At 38.1% G+C, this 18611-nt stretch overlaps 1 protein-coding gene across 2 annotated transcripts in view; it reads right to left on the bottom strand.

The window, feature by feature from the left end:
- LOC311042602 (uncharacterized protein) overlaps positions 1-18611 on the bottom strand; it is a 32607-nt gene that overhangs the window by 3803 nt on the left and 10193 nt on the right. Inside the window, exons 5-7 of one of the 2 annotated variants that reach the window (XM_084053423.1) lie at positions 16541-16683; positions 16196-16302; positions 14312-16106 (exon numbers count right to left, since the gene is read on the bottom strand). The exons of the other annotated variant lie outside the window; for it this stretch is intronic. Of the exons in view, the coding sequence (XP_083909549.1) occupies positions 15983-16106; positions 16196-16302; positions 16541-16683 (374 nt within the window). The 3' untranslated portion in view covers positions 14312-15982. Of the gene's footprint in view, positions 1-14311; positions 16107-16195; positions 16303-16540; positions 16684-18611 lie in introns of those variants that run through there. 2 annotated transcript variants of the gene reach the window in all.

The raw sequence follows: 18611 nt of genomic DNA, 5'->3' as shown, positions 1-18611 counted from the left end.
AAATGGGCATGTAAAACTCATAAGGATAGACAACGCTTCAAGTCCCATAAATCTTTTCTCCCTTTACATTATAAAAGAAAAAAAAAAGAGGAAAATTAATTAAGTCCACCTACAGATCGTCTTCAGGTCATTACACACTGGCCAAAATTGCGATGCGGCGCAAATAAACGACCCGACAATACTAAATATTCGGCCGGCGAATTTGGACGCGTCTGCCTCTACACACCTATCATGACGCGTTTATGCGTATAAAATTCATAAAGTCAATAAAGTTATTCGCCATGGCGAAACAATGGAGTCTACATCCTCAAGTGATGATGACCTGGTCATGGTTTTATTGAATAATAAAAATAAAAAGAATAGAAGTGTTTGGGTACACCCAATATTGACCTTGACAACAGAGCCTTGGTATTGGGTACCAATATTATAGCTCAATCAGTTTCTAGGGGAATTTTCATTAACAGAATTTGATTACAAAATAGCAGAAGGAAAGAAGCCCACAGCTACTTGTCATTTTACATGGTAACGTTGCTGTTTTCGATTGGCAGTGGTTGAAAACTTTACTTACTGTAAGTAAAAGTATCAATGCCACAATGTAGAAATACTCTGTTACAAGTAAAAGTCTGGAAATAAGAAACTGTACTTAAAGTACCAAAAGTAGAAAGTACTCGTTATGCAGAGTGTACCATTTCACACGTTTTCAAATGTATACAAACATTTTGAAAATAGCATATCTACAACCTCACAATGCATCGCCATGCATTGTGAGCTTATAGATGTATATAGGGCTGAAGTGTGTTTTGTGATAATAATCAAAATCTACAAAGTAACTTAAAGGGTAAGACCACTTTGGTAGAGGTTTGGGTTGTGTATTTACCTTACCATGATGTAACTCCAAAGGTGGGCAAGAAATACAAAATAATTGCTCCATTGATTAGAAATTGATAATTCAAAATATGCTCCTCATTGACTTACATTGTACGGTAAAACAGCTCTCAAAGTCACTCTTTTAGCACATAAATGAACCCAAACAAAGCTGATTCAGATAGTATAGAGCATCACCAAACCCAGTACTGTTTTTTTTTTTATAAAAATGTCAACTTCCTGTTGATTTTACTATTTGAAGATCTAGATCCGGATCCGTTGATCCAGTCCGGGTTTTCTACTTTTTAAAAATGGCAAAATCAACAGGAAGTTGACATTTTTATTTAAAAAAAAAACAGTACTGGGTTTGGTGATGTTCTATATTGTCTGAATCAACTTTGTTTGCGTTCATTTTTGTGCTAAAAGAGTGACTTTGAGAGCAGTTTTACTGTACAATGTCACGGTATGACAATGAGGAGCATATTTTGAATTATCAATTTCTAATCAATGGAGCAATTATTTTGTATTTCTTGCCCACCTTTGGAGTTACATCATGGCAAGGTAACTACACAACCCAAACCTCTACCAAAGTGGTCTTGCCCTTTAAGGGTAAAAGTACAATATTTGCCTCTGAGATGTAGTGGATTAGAAGTAAAAGTATTGAAAGTTGGAAATAATAAAAAAAAAATGAAAAAAACGAAATAACAAAAAAACTAAATTGCTATTATCACATAAACCCTCCAAATGCCATGAATAAAATACGCAAACAAACATAATTTAAATAACTTTATGAGGTTCAAAATAGTTAACAATGCATATTTTTGCGCTGCCAAGGAACATGTTTATTTCAGCCTGTAACAGACAGTAACACACAGTGGTGTAAAGTAACTAAGAACATTTACTAAAGGACTGTACTTACTGTAAGTACAATTTTGAGGTATTTTTACTTTAAAGGAGTATTTCCAATTTTCAGTACTTTTACTTCTACTCCACTACACCTCAGAGGCAAATATTATACTTTAACTCCACAACAATTATTTGAAAACTTTAATACTAGTTACTTTGTAGATTTTGATCATTATTACAGAACTTACATTAACCACTTCTTCACCCCTATACATTTCGGCCAATCGAAAATAGCCAATCTACAAGCTCACAGATCTTGTAGATCTGCTATTTTCAAAAGATTTTTATACATGTCATACATTTGAAAATGTGTGAAATGGAACATTGCATTGACTTTAAACGTTAAAAAAAAATATATATTCGCATGAAAAAAACGCCGTATATAAGGACCTTTAGGCTTAGAAATGACATTATGACATGCAGCCACTGCCAACGGTGCACAAAATCAGCCGCACACTGTGTTTCACTGGATTTATTTTTTTTCTCCGTAGGAGATAGCATGTGGAGGAAGGAAATCTGTTGTAATGATGTGAGAAGAGAGAGAAACAGTGTAACTGTGTACCTTGAGCTCCTGTAGCCTCCACTGAGCCGGAGCCTTGGTCTCTGGCATTGTCTACATTAACGTACACTTCGCTGTCCTCCTCTACCCTCTCCTCCTCCTGTATCCTCTCCTCCATGTCTCCTCCAGCGTTCCTCACCCTCCTTGGTCTGTCTGGCCTGCCAGACATCTGTGACACAAAAATGTAACTTAGTTCATTAGTAGAAGTATATGCTAATAATGTCCATATGTTATGCATTGAGTGAGTACAATATAATATACTATATGTATGAATATGTTTAAATGTTATCTCACTTTGTCCAATACCTCTGCTGTCCTACATTGGTCTTCACTGTTGCAGAACAAACTGAGCTGCTGTCTCTTCCAGTCTGACTTTAATACTGTGCCGCCCAAGCAAGTGGTTTCGGTTTTACTTTTGAACGTGCATACACACGTGCGCTCTCGCGCGCACACACACACACACACACAATGCAGAATACCCAATGGAGTGTTTACTGCAGAATGTGCACGTGTACATGACATTCTGGGCGGGGAAAAGTGAACACAACCACTGCTGTGTACCCTTGATAAAAGAAATTGGCCTATACAGTTATTCTAATATTGAAACAGATTAGAGAGAATAAAAAAGTATATAATATAGTATTGACAGTGTGGTATTGTAGATAATAATGTATGATGTTGATTGATGTGACAAATAATGCCTGCGAACATCAGTTTGTGGTCAATAAGACCTCGTTCTCACGACAGGAGACAAAACACACTCAGCTCCCCACATCCTGCCTCCTGTTATAGGTCACACAGAAGCCTCAGGGTTACGTGACCTGGCCCTAGCCTCTCTCCAGGTGCAAACACTTCCTTGATCATCTTTTCCCTTCAATACACATACAGGCTCCTCTCATGGTATGGTTCCACAGCACACACTTGGCTGGTCTGAGGAAGGCAGGCAGCTGCCTATTTTTATTTTAGATCTTGTTGATTATAGACACCTGGTATTTATCAAAGTTGGTCCTGCATGTATTTCTCAGGCTCCTCTCTGCATTTGTGCGCTTTAGCAGCATGCAAAGAGGCCTGTTCATATGTACCAAGGTATGCTCGACTGTGGTGCTCTCAGGTGGTCGGGGAGGGCATTCCACAGTCGGGGGCGTCTGAGCAGAAGGCCTGGTCGCCCATGGTGAGCTTGGTGAGCTCGGTCAAGGCGGGTTATGTGGAGGTTAGTGTTTGTAGAGCAGAGGAGGGGTTGTTGGGAGACTAATTCCTTGAGGTAGGAAGGCGCGTTGCCGTGGATGCACTGATGACTTAACAGGGATATCTTGTATTCGGTCCAGGAAGAAACGTGAAGCCAGTGAACGGAGGATGGGTGTGATGTGTTTGTGTTTACGTGCAGCATCTAGCAAGACATTCCATGCCTGCTGATGACACAGCCAAGGGTTAGCATGTACAGGGTGAACAAAGTGGGGCCGAGGACAGATCCTTGGGGACACCGTAGGTGACAGGCCGGGTACGAGATTTAGAACCTCCCAGGGAGACGTACGCTGTCCTTCTGAAAAGATACAGAAGGAAAGCAGTCCAGTACTGCACAACACGCACGCACGCACGCACACACACACACACACACACACACACACACACACACACACACACACACACACACACACACACACACACACACACACACACACACACACACACACACACACACACACACACACACACAAAACCTCTCTCCCACCCCTTTCTGGCTTCACTCTATACACTATAGACAGTGTATCGATACTGTGGTATTGTAGATAATAATGTGTGATGTTGATTGATGTGACAAATAATGCCTGTGAACATCAGTTTGTGGTCAATAAGACCTCGTTCTCACGACAGGAGACAAAACACACTCAGCTCCCCACATCCTGCCTCCTGTTATAGGTCAAAGAACCCTCAGGGTTACGTGACCTGGCTCTAGCCTCTCTCCAGGTGCAAACACTTCCTTGATCATGCTTTCCCTTCAGCATGGTGCAGTTACTACAGGCTCCTCTCATGGTATGGTTACACAGCACACACTTGGCTGGTCTGAGGAAGGCAGTGAGGCAGCTGCCTATTTTTATTTAATATCTTATGGATTATAGACAACTGGCATTTATCAAAGTTCGCCCTGTAATTCTCAGGCTCCTCTCTGAATTGATGTTCATTAGTAGCATGTAGAGGCCTGCTCTTATGTACCAAGATATCAATGTTGCCACTACTGTATATGGCCAAACCAGCTTTCAACAAGGATTAATATGCACATTGCAGATGGAAAGCAGTCCAGTAATTGCACAACAAACCCACATACATGCATTGTAACACTCACAGGAAGTGTCAAAAACACAGGGGCAGAGAAACACATGGACATAAGGCATGTGAACTGAAAGTATCAAAACCACAGAAACCAAAAAACATCTCTCTAGCTCTCTTACTACACGCGTGCGCACGCACGCACGCACGCACGCACGCACGCACACACACACACACACACACACACACACACACACACACACACATACAGTATATACATCAATAAAGTGCAATAAAAGTTACTAATTGGCCCACAATCATTACTCAGAGTCAAACTATTTCTTATATTCATCTCTGATTGGTTTAAAGTATGCTTATCACTCTTAGATTACATTTGATACTTGATTACTTTCTATACTCAGACTTCAGCTTAATTGGCTAATCAGTAGCATGAAGCCACCTGTGCACACTCAACAGGCTAGCATTAAAACTTAGAAACAAACTCACCAGAGTTCACAAAGGTAAAAACAAAAAGAACATTTGGGCATCAAAAGAAGTTTGCTTCATCAGAAGGCTTTTTAACTTTAACATAAAATAAACTCAGCAACTTAAATTAATAAGGCTTTGTATCAATGTGGTGTCCGTCTGTGCAGAAAGCAGTGTCCTGCTCCATAGATATATATAAAGGCTAGATGGCTCAAGGGGCGGCGCAAGCGTAGCTCAACCGCGGCCATCTTGCGACGGTCACTCATAACATTATGTCTATGGTGCATATACTTTGAAATAACCATAGCGTGCTCAATTTTCATCCGATTTTCAAACGGTTTGGTGTTTTGTAAACACCAAAGATGTAGTTATGATACTGCATACTTATAATTATAATCATGTTTTTTTTTTAAAATACAATAATATCATAACTACATCTTTGGTGTTTACAAAACACCAAACCGTTTGAAAATCGGATGAAAATTGAGCACGCTATGGTTATTTCAAAGTATATGCACCATAGACATAATGTTATGAATGACCGTCCCAAGATGGCCGCCATGTGGCGACGTCGTACTCCATTGGCCAGCAGCGCGGGTGAGTCATCTAGCCTTTATATATATCTATGTCCTGCTCTGCTGCTTTCTTCCTCTCTCTGTTCTGGAATAGGGATCTTAGCCTCTTTAGCGCCCCCCACAGGAACATCAGTGTTAGTCATCCTAAATAAAGGAAAGGAACTAGATTATTCCAGTTGCAGTGAAGACATCACTGCTACTGGAGTTCCTTTCCTAACCTATTCCCAATTTATACTGACCTGCCCTAGACTAAGTTAATAGTCCTTACATTTACTCTTACTTGTGTAACACATATGAGTTGCATCAGCAACTAAAGAGTTAATTTAGGATGACTAACACTGATGTTCCTGTGGGGGGCGCTAAAGAGGCTAAGATCCCTATTCCAGAACAGAGAGAGGAAGAAAGCAGCAGAGCAGGACACTGCTTTCTGCACAGACAGACACCACATTGATACAAAGCCTTATTGATTTAAGTTGCTGAGTTTATTTTATGTTAAAGTTAAAAAGCCTTCTGATGAAGCAAACTTCTTTTGATGCCCAAATGTTCTTTTTGTTTTTACCTTTGTGAACTCTGGTGAGTTTGTTTCTAAGTTTTAATGCTAGCCTGTTGCAGTGTGCACAGGTGGCTTCATGCTACTGATTAGCCAATTAAGCTGAAGTCAGTCTGAGTAAAGAAAGTAATCAAGTATCAAAGGTAATTTAAGAGTGTTAAGCATACTTTAAACCAATCAGAGATGAATATAAGAAATAGTTTGACTCTGAGTAATGATTGTGGGCCAATTAGTAACTTTTATTGCACTTTATTGATGTATATACTGTATGTGTGTGTGTGTGTGTGTGTGTGTGTGTGTGTGTGTGTGTGTGTGTGTGTGTGTGTGTGTGTGTGTGTGTGTGTGTGGGGGGTCTGTGTGCTGTCTGCTAGGCCTCATGTTTGCAGCCAGCCACTCTGATGGCTAGGTGGAGAGAAATACTGTGAATGAATTGATGTGCCTTTGGGTTAAAGTCAACTAAATATGTGGTGATGTTAATACCTGCTGAGTATAATTAATACATTCCAGTTAATTTGAATTAAAGTGTACATGTTGTGCTAAAAATGTTCTTTTGCATATTCACACTGACTGAGGTTTACATTGTATCACCAGCTATGTTACTATGGTCAGAGTGCACTACAGAGTGAAGTTGATTTACTGAACAGTAACAGATTTATTCTGCTTTATGCAGATTTTTTTTTTTTGTGCAGTTGATTCTGTTGATCAACTGAAACCAGAAATCCCAGATAGATCCACAATCCAAAGATTCCAATCAGCTGGTCATCTCTCAGTGGTGAGGAGCCATTGAGACGTCTTCATCATCGTCATCGTCGGTGGAGGAGCACACCAGTGGAGGATTCCAAAGAGACAGATAAGATCTCACTGCAGGATATGAACTTAAGGCCTTTCAAATTAAATACTACCCGGGTAAACAAACAAAGTGAGCTCAAACAACAACGACTGACTAACATTTAACATTGAATTGAATATTGTGACTGACTGACCAATTGTTATTTTGGGTATTTGTGAATTTGTGTTTATGTATGTGTATGTATTTTATTTTATTAGTTTAGGGTTTCTTATTTCTTAGTTGCCTAGCTAGGCTAAAATAAAGTGCCATTGACTGACTTTGGCTAAAAAGAGGAAACATATCCCGTTGCTTCATTCGCTCCCTGAGCCCAACCTGAAATTGTATTCATGCAAATTTTGTATATACCACATGATTTGGTGTAGCACTGCAAGTCGCAAGTGTTACACTTGCAAATATGAGATATGTTGTGTCTTTAACCACATGATCCGTATAGTCCCTATTCTGGGGGAACATTTGGCAAAAAAAGCAGATCTACAAGCTCACTACGGCAGATTTGCGATGCGTTGTTAGCTTGTGGATTGGCTATTTGCAGTGAAGATATTTAGTGTACATCTAAACAGGAGAGGGGAGTATAGAGACTATAGGAATCAGTTCAACTCATAGGGTTTATCTCGTGAAAAACTGTCTTTGTATCTGTCCACTGAAACATTTATTTATTTGTATTTGGTTGTAACAGTATTACATTTGATTATGATACCAGCAGACAGCTGGCTGTTTGTTTTATATTCCTTGCTTTTTAATTAAAGTGATTCAGTTCTATTTCCTGATTGGAATTCCCACATAGCACTCATCAGCACTATCCTGTCAGGAGTAGATTATCAATGTTTTAAGAAAGCATGCAGATGTTGTCCACAGTTATTTGAGTCAAATTCTAACTCATGTTCTTTGTATGCAGACCACATGCACAGAGAAGGGCAGTGGCACTCCAAGGACTGCAGTTGTATCTTTAGGGAAATTAACCAATAGTGAAGACGTCAGGTAAATCAACATTTAAAGGAGGAGTTCACCCAAAAAAATATTTATTTTCTATCAATTGCACACCCCATGAAGCCTTGAATTCATGGATTTATTTTTGTTTTTGTGGCATTCCTAAGACAATAAATTGATGACCGTGTGTATTTCCGGTAGGAGACACAAATAATCTACTTTGTGTCTCCTACCGGATACATTAGCCGTTAGGAGACGGGAATCAAATTATTAGCTTATAAATGCGACAAAAACAAAAAAGAATCCATGGATTCAAGGCTTCATAGGGTGTGCAATTGATAGAAAATAAGTCATTTTTTGGGTGAACTCCTCCTTTAAGTTTAAGGCATCAAGGAGCACACGTCTCATTGACATTTGGGGGATATGTCTTAATGTTCATTTGTTAATGTGCTCCAATCTAGAGAGACAACATGGACCGGCACACCAGTGGCCTCCGAAAGAGTATCCTGGAGAGACCGTGGCGCTTCCGGCAGGCCCAGATTCAGCGCTGTAAGCTGCAGTGGTGTTGGAGGAAGAAGTGGTCGTCGACGGCCTTCCAGATGTTCCAACTGCCTTCCATGTTCTCTTTGGCATTCTTTATGCTCTCCCACATTGAGTATCCTCCAGGTTTCAAGTGTTGAGAAGATCTTCCCGTCTCTGGATAGCGAAAATCGTTCAGCACAAATTCAGACACTGAGAACCAAACTGTCTCAGTTATGGACTCTATTATTTGCCACATGGATTCACTATTTTGAGGTTGTCAAAGTCAAGCCCCCAGAACTACAGTAGAACGGTGAAGCTGCCGTTACCTGGTGGTCAAATCTGGGATTGCAATACTTCCGCATTTAAAAGGCCACTGCGCATGCTTCTACCATTTGAAACTCTAATGCGCCTGCTCAGTCCTCAAGTCCTCCGCATTTAGGCCCTCAAATGAAAAAGAAAAATGCAGAAGTAGAGCGATAATTTGTAGTGCTACAAACTACGAAAGAACAGCATGAACATTATCCGAAATAAGCAAATCTATAAGCTTGTAGATTTGCTATTTTCGGCAGAGGTTTGGTGGAGGGGGAAAAAAGAGCAGCCTAAGTACAAAACCAAAGGTTTAAGTGGTTAAATGTCTGAAAATGCATTAATATGAATCCAACATATTAACAAAAGATAATGTGTAAACAAATGCAAAACAATAACTCACCGCACTGGTGATAGTGTTGTGAAAGTCTTTGAAGCTATATGAAATCTACTAAAAAGTTAAATCTGCAACGTAATTTTATACAATAAGTAGTCTCTCTCAGCTAAGGGGTCCTTGGCCTGAAAATGTTGAAGACCCCAGCTTTAGCACTTTAAGCACGTTGTAATTCTATAATTCTATTTGACTTCAGCTGCTGAAGCAAGGGTGACGGTTTCCTTTTTTTTTTTACATCCAGGCTTTCCCCTGGACTGCACTGACTTTCAGAATGTACAGGTTAAATCTGTTTGAAAGTGATATTGTGATAATGTTGTGAATTACAGGTTTTATAACTTTTGTACAAATGTGGCAAATATTGAATGAATGTTGTTTTTTATTAATTAGTTTATTAAAAAAATGGAAAGAAGAGGTCAAAAAGACCTTCTCCCTTTGATTCTGCACCATGTGAGGATAGATTCTACCATCATGAGCGATGAATGGCGTCCATATCGTACACTGTCTGAGTTGGGCTACAATCACCAGACTGTCAACCATTCAAGGTGGTTTGTAGAACAGATGCTCACACACAGCACATCGAAAGAGCCTGGCGTAGCGTAGAGGAACACGTTTGGAGACAAAGAGGCAATCGAACGGAGCGCTTGCTGTCTGACCATCTCTGTGTTGTGTGGACAGAATGGCTGGGCCATAAACATATATTTGTAGATGCAATGCCTATTTGTTAAGAAATGCATGGTTAAGGATTCGTTAATGTTTATAAGACACTGGTTAATTGTTAATAAATACTTAACTAAGGATGTGTTAATGTTTAACCGACACTGTTCCCACTTTAGACCAGGTAGCTGCAAAAAAGTGTTAAATGCATTATTAACGATTTGTTGATGTTTATAAGACACTGTTTAAATGTTAATAAAATCGTAACTAAGGATTTGTTCATGTTTATAAGACACTAGGTAGCTGCAAAAAGTGTTAATAAATGCATTATTAACGATTTGTTGATGTTTATAAGACACTGTTTAAACGTTAATAAATACTTAACTAAGGGTGTGTTAATGTTTATAAGACACTGTTCCCACTTTTGACCAGGTAGTTGCAAAAAGTGTTAAAGGGTCTACACCATGAATTTTAACTTTTTCTTCATTTTTGTGTGTTTTTGGTCTCCCCCACCTCTCTTCTGTTCCAACAAATACCCGACTTCGAGCATGCAGGCTTTCATAGGCTATCTGTGGTTTTCATGTAAATTGGTCTGAAAACAGTCCGTCAGATTTGTTCCCCCACCCTACGTCACGTCTGGGAACAATTCCTCCCGTTTTTCAGTTCTAACAAAAAAAAAATAATCAAATTTTTAATTTTTTTAAAATATTTTCTTATTTTTTTTTTTTACTTTGTCCACACAGAACCAGGACATGACATGCATACAAACTGGCTCAATAGCGCCCCGTGCCAAACAGGACAATGTGGTATTGCAGGTGAAAGTGCTTTATAAGCCAGAGAGAAGTTAGTTGGAATGAGTATATCTGAGGCTTGATTTAGGCTCAAACCTTTTGAAAAACGTTTGAGGGACATAAACAATATGATATCAAATATTATTATTATTTTTTAAATTCATGGTGTAGCTCCTTTAATACATGCATTATTAATGATTTGTTGATGTTTATAAGACACTTCTTAAATGTTAATAAACACTTAACTAAGGATTTGTTAATGTTTATAAGACACTGTTCCCACTTTAAACGAACGTCGTGTTAACTAACATTAATTAACAGTTAATAAACAACTTATAAGACACTTCTTAGATGTTAATAAATACTTAAGTTAGGATTTGTTAATTTTTATAAGACACTGTTCCCACTTTAAACGAACGTTCTGTTAACTAACATTAATTAACAGTTAATAAACAACTTATAAGACACTTCTTAAATGTTAATAAATACTTAAGTAAGGATTTGTTAATGTTTATAAGACACTGTTCCCACTTTAAACGAACATCCTGTTAACAAACATTAATTAACAGTTAATAAACAACTTATAAGACACTTCTTAAATGTAACATTTAATTAACATCTTATAAGTTGTTAATTTATTGTCAATAAGTGTCGTGTTAATAGTATTTATAAGTCTTTATAAACGTTTATAGACACACAATAAAGTTAATAACGATCTCATAAACTGTTTATTAACAGTTAATAAGTATTTCACAAGTTGTCTATTATTTGTTAATTAATAGGACGCTCAATGCTTTATAAACGTTTATAAACACATAATAAAGGTTAATAACGTCCTTACAAGTTGTTTATTAACTGTTAATAAGTATTTAGTAAGTTGTCTATTTGTTGTTAATTAATGTTTGTTAATAGCACGTTCAAGTCCGTATAAACATTTATAAAAACATAATAAAGTTAATACTACCTTACAAATAGTTTATTAACTGTTAATAAGTACTTAGTACATTTTTTATTTGTAGAGCGCCTTTCACAGACATCAGAGTCACAAAGTGCTTCACAACATAAAAGCATAACATATCAGTAATAACATAAACAGATAAAATAAAACAATCAGTATTTTACCAGTCAGCTGGTAAAAATCAAGAAATCAATACAGGATTATGTTACAGCACAAGCTCACAAAGATTGGTAAACATAAAAGGCTATATAAAGGCCTGTTTGAATAGGTGAGTCTTTAAAAGTGTTTTAAAAAGGTCCTCCGAGGCCACAGTTTTTAGGTGGAAGGGTAGGTCATTCCATAGACTAGGTGCAAAACTAGCAAAGGCTCGATCGCCTTTAGTTTTTAGTTTTGTGGGAGGAACAACCAGCAGGGCTTGAGATGAGGATCTCAGAGACCTTCTGGGCACATAAGGTTGGAGCAGGTCACATAAATATGGAGGTGCCTGGCCATGGAGGGTTCTGTGTGTGATTACAAGAATCTTAAAATGTATTCTAAAATGAACTGGGAGCCAGTGCAAAGAGGCCAGGACAGGTGTGATATGACAGGATCTCCTGGACCTGGTCAGTAACCTGGCAGCAGCATTCTGGACCAGTTGCAGGCGGTCTAATGATGATTTTGAGAGATAGGTAAAAAGGGAATTACAGTAATCTAAACGTGATGATATGAATGCATGGATGATCATTTCTAACTCCGGGTATGAAACAACTGGTCTTAATTTGGCGATATTGCGAAGGTGATAAAAGCAGGCACGGGAGACGGAATTTACATGCTTATCTAAAAGCATGGCCTGATCTAAAATGACGCCAAGATTCCTAGGATCAGGGCATATATTTGTTTTTAGCGACCCAAGGCGGTCGGCAACATCAGCAGCAACCCTATCTGGGGCAACGATTAAAACTTTTTTTCTTCATTTATTGTAGGAAGTTGCTGGCCATCCAGTTCTTGATGGCAGATATACAGTCATGCAATTTGCTGATCATATCCATTTTATCTGGTTTGAATGAACAATATAATTGAATATCATCGGCATAACAGTGATAGGAGATACCGATGAAGCTGTTTATGATGGGTCCTAGGGGAAGTAGGTAAAGGGCAAACAGGATTGGACCTAGCACAGAACCCTGTGGAACGCCACATGTGAGTGTAGTGGATTTGGATGAAAAAGGACCAACGGCCACTGAGAAGCTCCTGTGCGATACATATGACTGGAACCAATCTAGGGCGCCTCTAGGGAACCAATCTAATAAGTTGCTTATTAACTGTTTATTAATGTTTGTTAATAGCACGTTAAATTCTTTATAAACGTTTATAAACACATAATAAAGTTAATAACTACCTTATAAGTTGTTTATTAACTGTTAATAAGTACTTAATAAGTTGTTTATTAACTGTTAATTAATCTTTGTTAACAGGACGTTCGTTTAAAGTGCTACCGACATGGGGTAGCCCACCTTAGTCACGGGTGCCAACATGGGCACAGGGGAGGGTGATCACTGGCACACTGGCATAAGTGTAAGAGAGAGGATATTTTTTAAAATAAAATATTTAAAAAAATAAAGTAGTCAATTAACTTAAGTCCCCTCACATCTGTATGCAAATACATCCTGCATATAATTATACATTCATTCAAACTCTGAACTCTGACAAGGGAGGGAGCCTGAGAGATACATACAGTAGGTGAGGTTATTGCTTTGAGTCTAATGATCATTTCAATGTCCTGGTGTGAAAGAAAATATTACAAAAGACGATGAAAAATAAAATTAAGGTTGTTATATATATATATGACTAGAGGTAGTCATGGCAAGTCAAATTTCAGTAATGTCTGTTCTTCACATTATCATCAGAACCGTTCATGTGATCATAACTTCACACATGCTGTGCTATTCTATAACAACATGAACCCTAGCTTCACTATTCTGGTTAAATTGACAGATTCTGTAACTTAGTCATACCTCTCTCTTTTTTATCTTTGTATCTATAAAAACAAAAACAAAAAACAAACAAGTTGTGCCAATATGAGATATATAGTTTTATAAGCCTGTGCAGTAAGCCTACAATACTGTACCATATAGACCAGTAGTTCTCAGTCCTTTTCATATCAACGACCCCCATATTAATATGCATTTGTCCACGGACCCCCATCTGAAAATATGGTGTGCCAGTGAGTCGAGACGTGTGTGTTGTTATAATGTTAAAAACAAAGCAGATCTACAACCTCACAATGTGCTGTGATGCCCTGTGAGCTTGTAGATCGGCTATTTTCAAATAGCCATTGTGTATAGGGTTAAAGTGTTTAAAGTTAAACTGATTGTGGTGCTATGTTAACATATTTAGCTGAGAACCACTGCCATAGTCAATTCATAGACTTGAACAATGCTGTTGTCAAGTAAAGATTTATTAAATATTTCCACTGCCCAGTTTACAAGTTGATAATAAACCTCGTTACAATACAACACATTATTAATGAATCACTACAATAGTAAAGGTTTTATATCACTTACAATACAGCAGTGACAACATCACAGGCAGTGAAAGTATTGTACTTCAACACTGTGACAACAATAACAGTATAATAAGATAAAAAATAAAGGCAAAATATCAAACACAGTTCAAATAGCATTATGTTGCAATATTTAGAATAAAAGAAAGTAAAGGATACTTGACCAAATTAACCATGATGCCACTATTTTGAGCATGACAAGATTTGTAAATGTGTAGAATTTGTAAAACTTTAAAATTGCTTGTAGATCGGCTATTATTTTTGCTGAGGGACAGCATTGTACAGAAAATTAAAGTATAGTATTGTTATGAGGGTTTGTCTGTCTGAATTCTCATTATAATGTCACTCAATAGTAAAAAGTTGGGGCCAAAGCACTGTTTTGACGCTATGGCACTCCCCAGCCGTGTTGCTTTTCAATGGCCCGGTAATCCTACCCACTGGAAGTGCCGTTCTCACTCCCAATTCGTAATTGGTTGGCACGCCTGCTGAAAACATTAAAACAAGGCAGGTGCCCCATGAGGCGTGCCGGCCGAGCGAATGCCCATGGCGAGCGGTGCCAATCATAGCCAGTTGGAATGGAATACAAAAAATAGGACTGATACTGATCATCTTTAGTAGCAAAATGTGTGTCTGAAGAAAAATAAAATGGTGGAAAATCTTGTCAGGCGCAAATGGGCAGTACATACATATACAGTATGGGAAATTGCGTCATCATCGAAGGTTTGTTTTTTATTATTGTACAACCTATGGTTCAAGCATTATAGGATGAACATTTAAGTGACGTGCTATAGCTTCACCATGAGGATGATTTGAAAAATAAAGTCACTCCTGAGATTGTAGTTGCAAAGTTTCATAATATTGATTGGTCCGATATTGCCTGAGTTTGGTCATAGACAGAAAAAAAGGAGCGAAAATATAATCTCTGCCTTCTGGCCATTCTGTCTGATATAGGCCTAACTATTAAAAATAAACAATTATTAAACTTACCACTATATCAATAAAAGAGAAAAAAAGACAAAACAGGCCAAATATATATTTAGTACATCAGAAAATAAGTGAAATCACTCGACATGTCATCACTGTAAATGGCAATTAAAAATTAAATAAACCTGTGTTCTAATGGATCCAATGAAGTTGTTATCAATGGTTGACAGTACCAAGTACATTTACTTGAGTACTGTACTTTGTTATTAGTATTTGTATTTCTGGATACTTCCCATCTCATGGGAACGAGATAAACCTAAGAAAAATCTAAATCATAATGACCAAAAAAAAACATTGGTCCAAAAAGAACACTGATCATTGGAACAAAGGCTCTTTTTTTTTCATTTCCTGAAAACTAGCGGTTTTGAACGTACAAGGTTTCCACCCGACAGCCACGATATCCTAGTTTATCACAAAAGAAGTATGGTGTATTATTCTACATGAATCACAGCTGGCAAGATGTTCATTTATCCTCCAAAGTTAGTCAATAGTCATAATAATGGTTTACATCTCACACATTAGCACAGAGAGAACAAGAACAACATTATGAAAGTCAGTCATAATAGTTCTCCGGTAGGAGACTTGTAGAGACTCTGCCGCTCATCAAATTATTGATTTAGGAATGAGACAAAAACTCAAAATCTCCATGAATTCAAGGCTTCATGGGATGTGTAATTGATAGAAAATAAGGACTTTTATTGGTTGAACTACTCCTTTAATGTGATTACAAAAGTTTGTACTTCTGTACAATAAAATGTTTGAGTTTCTTTTTTGGTACTAATTACTAGTGTTTAACTTGACAAAGCAGAACACTAAGCTGCAGTTTCATCACTGAAGTTAAGAGAAACATCACTTCTCACAGATACCGTAGGCTGTATGTGAACACATCCAATTCCCCCATCCTCCATCATTGTACCAGTATGATGCACAGTTGCTGTCTTCATCGTTACGAGGCCATCCTCTTGCCCAGTACCTGCAGAGTAAACAACATGATGTGTATTAATCACATCCACTCAGTGGCTTTGATAGAACGACAATAGAACAAAATGTAAAATGTCTCACTGTGTTGTTGTCAGTGGCGTTCCATCCACCCATGTCCATTTGCCCGCAGTCCTTTTCAGACCAATCCATGATGCAGACTGATAGGAGGTCAATAATCTGATGAATTCCTGATCATTTGTACATGATTGAAAATTAATTTTCTCTGATACGTTCATGTTTTCACTATAATCACAGAATTAGAGCACATACACATGTGATGTAACACACACACACACACACACACACACACACACACACACACACACACACACACACACACACACACACACACACACACACACACACACACACACACACACACACACACACACACACACACACACACACACACACACACACACTAACCTCCTCTTGGTTACTGTTAATGATCACCAGATCTGCTCCTGTCTTCAGACATATTTTTTTACTTTCCTCCCAGGTTTTCTTTTGAGTAGATCTGTAATAACAGCTGCTTCCAAACGTCTTCCATCCACTGGGACACGACTTGACTAAACATCAAACAGGAGTTTCACTGATGGCTTTTCAATGCACTGATGATCAATTCTGTTTATTTTATCTATATTATGTTGATTAGTTATCACTTAAACCCTATATAATGTAATTCATTGACCGGGGTCCCCCAGGGCTCTATACTATACTAGGACCCCTCCTTTTACGCTTCACAACCAGGGGTCACCAACATGTCGCAAGACTTGTCCATGTCTGTGGCAATTTTTAGATTTTGAGAAAGACATTGGTAAAAATATATCAATATATTTCATTATAAATAAAAATATGTGTTCTCTAAATATTCACAATCTAATATTTCCTCAACGTGTACAAATTAATATGGTAAAGTGTCGGGATGACATATTACATTCTTGTCATTAATTGCCCCACACCCACATCAAAGCACCAGTACATTGTCGACCCATTATCCCTAAACCTCTTTGCCATTTTTTCCTATTTTAAAAAACATTTTCAAATAGTTCAAAAAGCCGATCTACAAACTCACAACCTGTCGATGTAGATCGGCTAGTTGAACAATTTGAAAATGTTTTTCAAAATAGGAAAAAATTGCAAAGAGGTTTAGGGATAATGGGTAAGGCGGCACCCAGAATAGGGCCCTGTGTGCCCCGCCCCCATACCATTATGTGCTCACTGGAGGAAGTGGAGAGAATGAATTCCGTCTTAATCTCATGGGAAAGTGGAGATATTTTACTAAATGCTTGTTTTCTGCCATTAAATGTCAAATGGATATGAAACTAGACCAGTGGTTCTCAACCTTTTCAGGCCGTGACCCCCCCAAAATAATCATATTTGAACTGGGGACCCCCCACCCTGACAAGCACTTATATAGGATAGTAGTTGAGGCATTCAATTTAGTTTGACTACACTAAAATGTACAAATTGTGAAAATTGGTCCATTTTCAATTCCCCCCAGGTTGAGAACCACTGAACTGGAGGACAATTAGCTGACCCCAAGTTAATTATTGGGTCAGGTGAGTACAAGCAAGTGGTACAACTTTTAATGTAGTTGCGATGAGTCTCCTCTAGGGCATGGACATGCTCTATGGCTGATGTAGGTTTGCTTTACATACATGTAGCCTACTGCCACTGGCTATTGTCCACATAGTAAATAGTAATATGTATTATTATTGTCTCTGCTGCTCAATGTCGACTATGGAATTCAGCATGACTGCTTTGCTTGCTCTTTGTGGTGAGAGAGAGAGAGAGAGAGAGAGAGAGAGAGAGAGAGAGAGAGAGAGAGAGAGAGAGAGAGAGAGAGAGAGAGAGAGAGAGAGAGAGAGAGAGGTGGGGGGGGTGGAGAGGTCAGGTAACTTTAATATTCAGTGTGGTTAGGTGGGCACCAAGGAAGAGTGGGCACCTCAGTGTTAAATTGGCTATTTTGTCCAAATGTAAATTTATTTTATTGCTGTTTAATGTTCAAGCAATGTTTAAGCATTTTACAATTGCTATCAAATTTGCTATAGTATATATCCATGTCATTTTGGGGCATAAACAAGAAGTTGAAGGATAGAATTAAGTCTGATAATGATATACACATGTTCACATCATGTATACTTCACAAAATACTAAAGAACATTTTTCAAATATTTTTTTTTTTAGCATTTTGGACAAAATGGAGGTGCCCAGATGTGCCTAGTGCCCACCTATCCTGTATCCATCAGTGTTTTACTGTGTTTGCATCATTAGCTGTGCATTATTGTTTACCCCCATTATGTGCCTATGGTTTCTGTAATATTATTCACCACTTATTATGTATGTCCGTGACAAAAAATCTAATTTTGAGAAACTGTCCACCACAAGCTGGCATGGTGGTGACCCCTGTTAACAACGCAATATGTTGTGAGCTTGTAGATCTGCTATTTTCACTGTACTGTATATACTGTACACCTACTGTAGTATGACTTCT

Source organism: Gymnoscopelus microlampas (assembly GCF_963454915.1).
Source record: "Gymnoscopelus microlampas genome assembly, chromosome: 3".
In the NCBI taxonomy this organism is placed as follows: domain Eukaryota; kingdom Metazoa; phylum Chordata; class Actinopteri; order Myctophiformes; family Myctophidae; genus Gymnoscopelus; species Gymnoscopelus microlampas.
The sequence above is the reverse complement of the archived record's forward strand: the minus strand, read 5'-3'. Positions and strand labels throughout refer to the sequence as shown.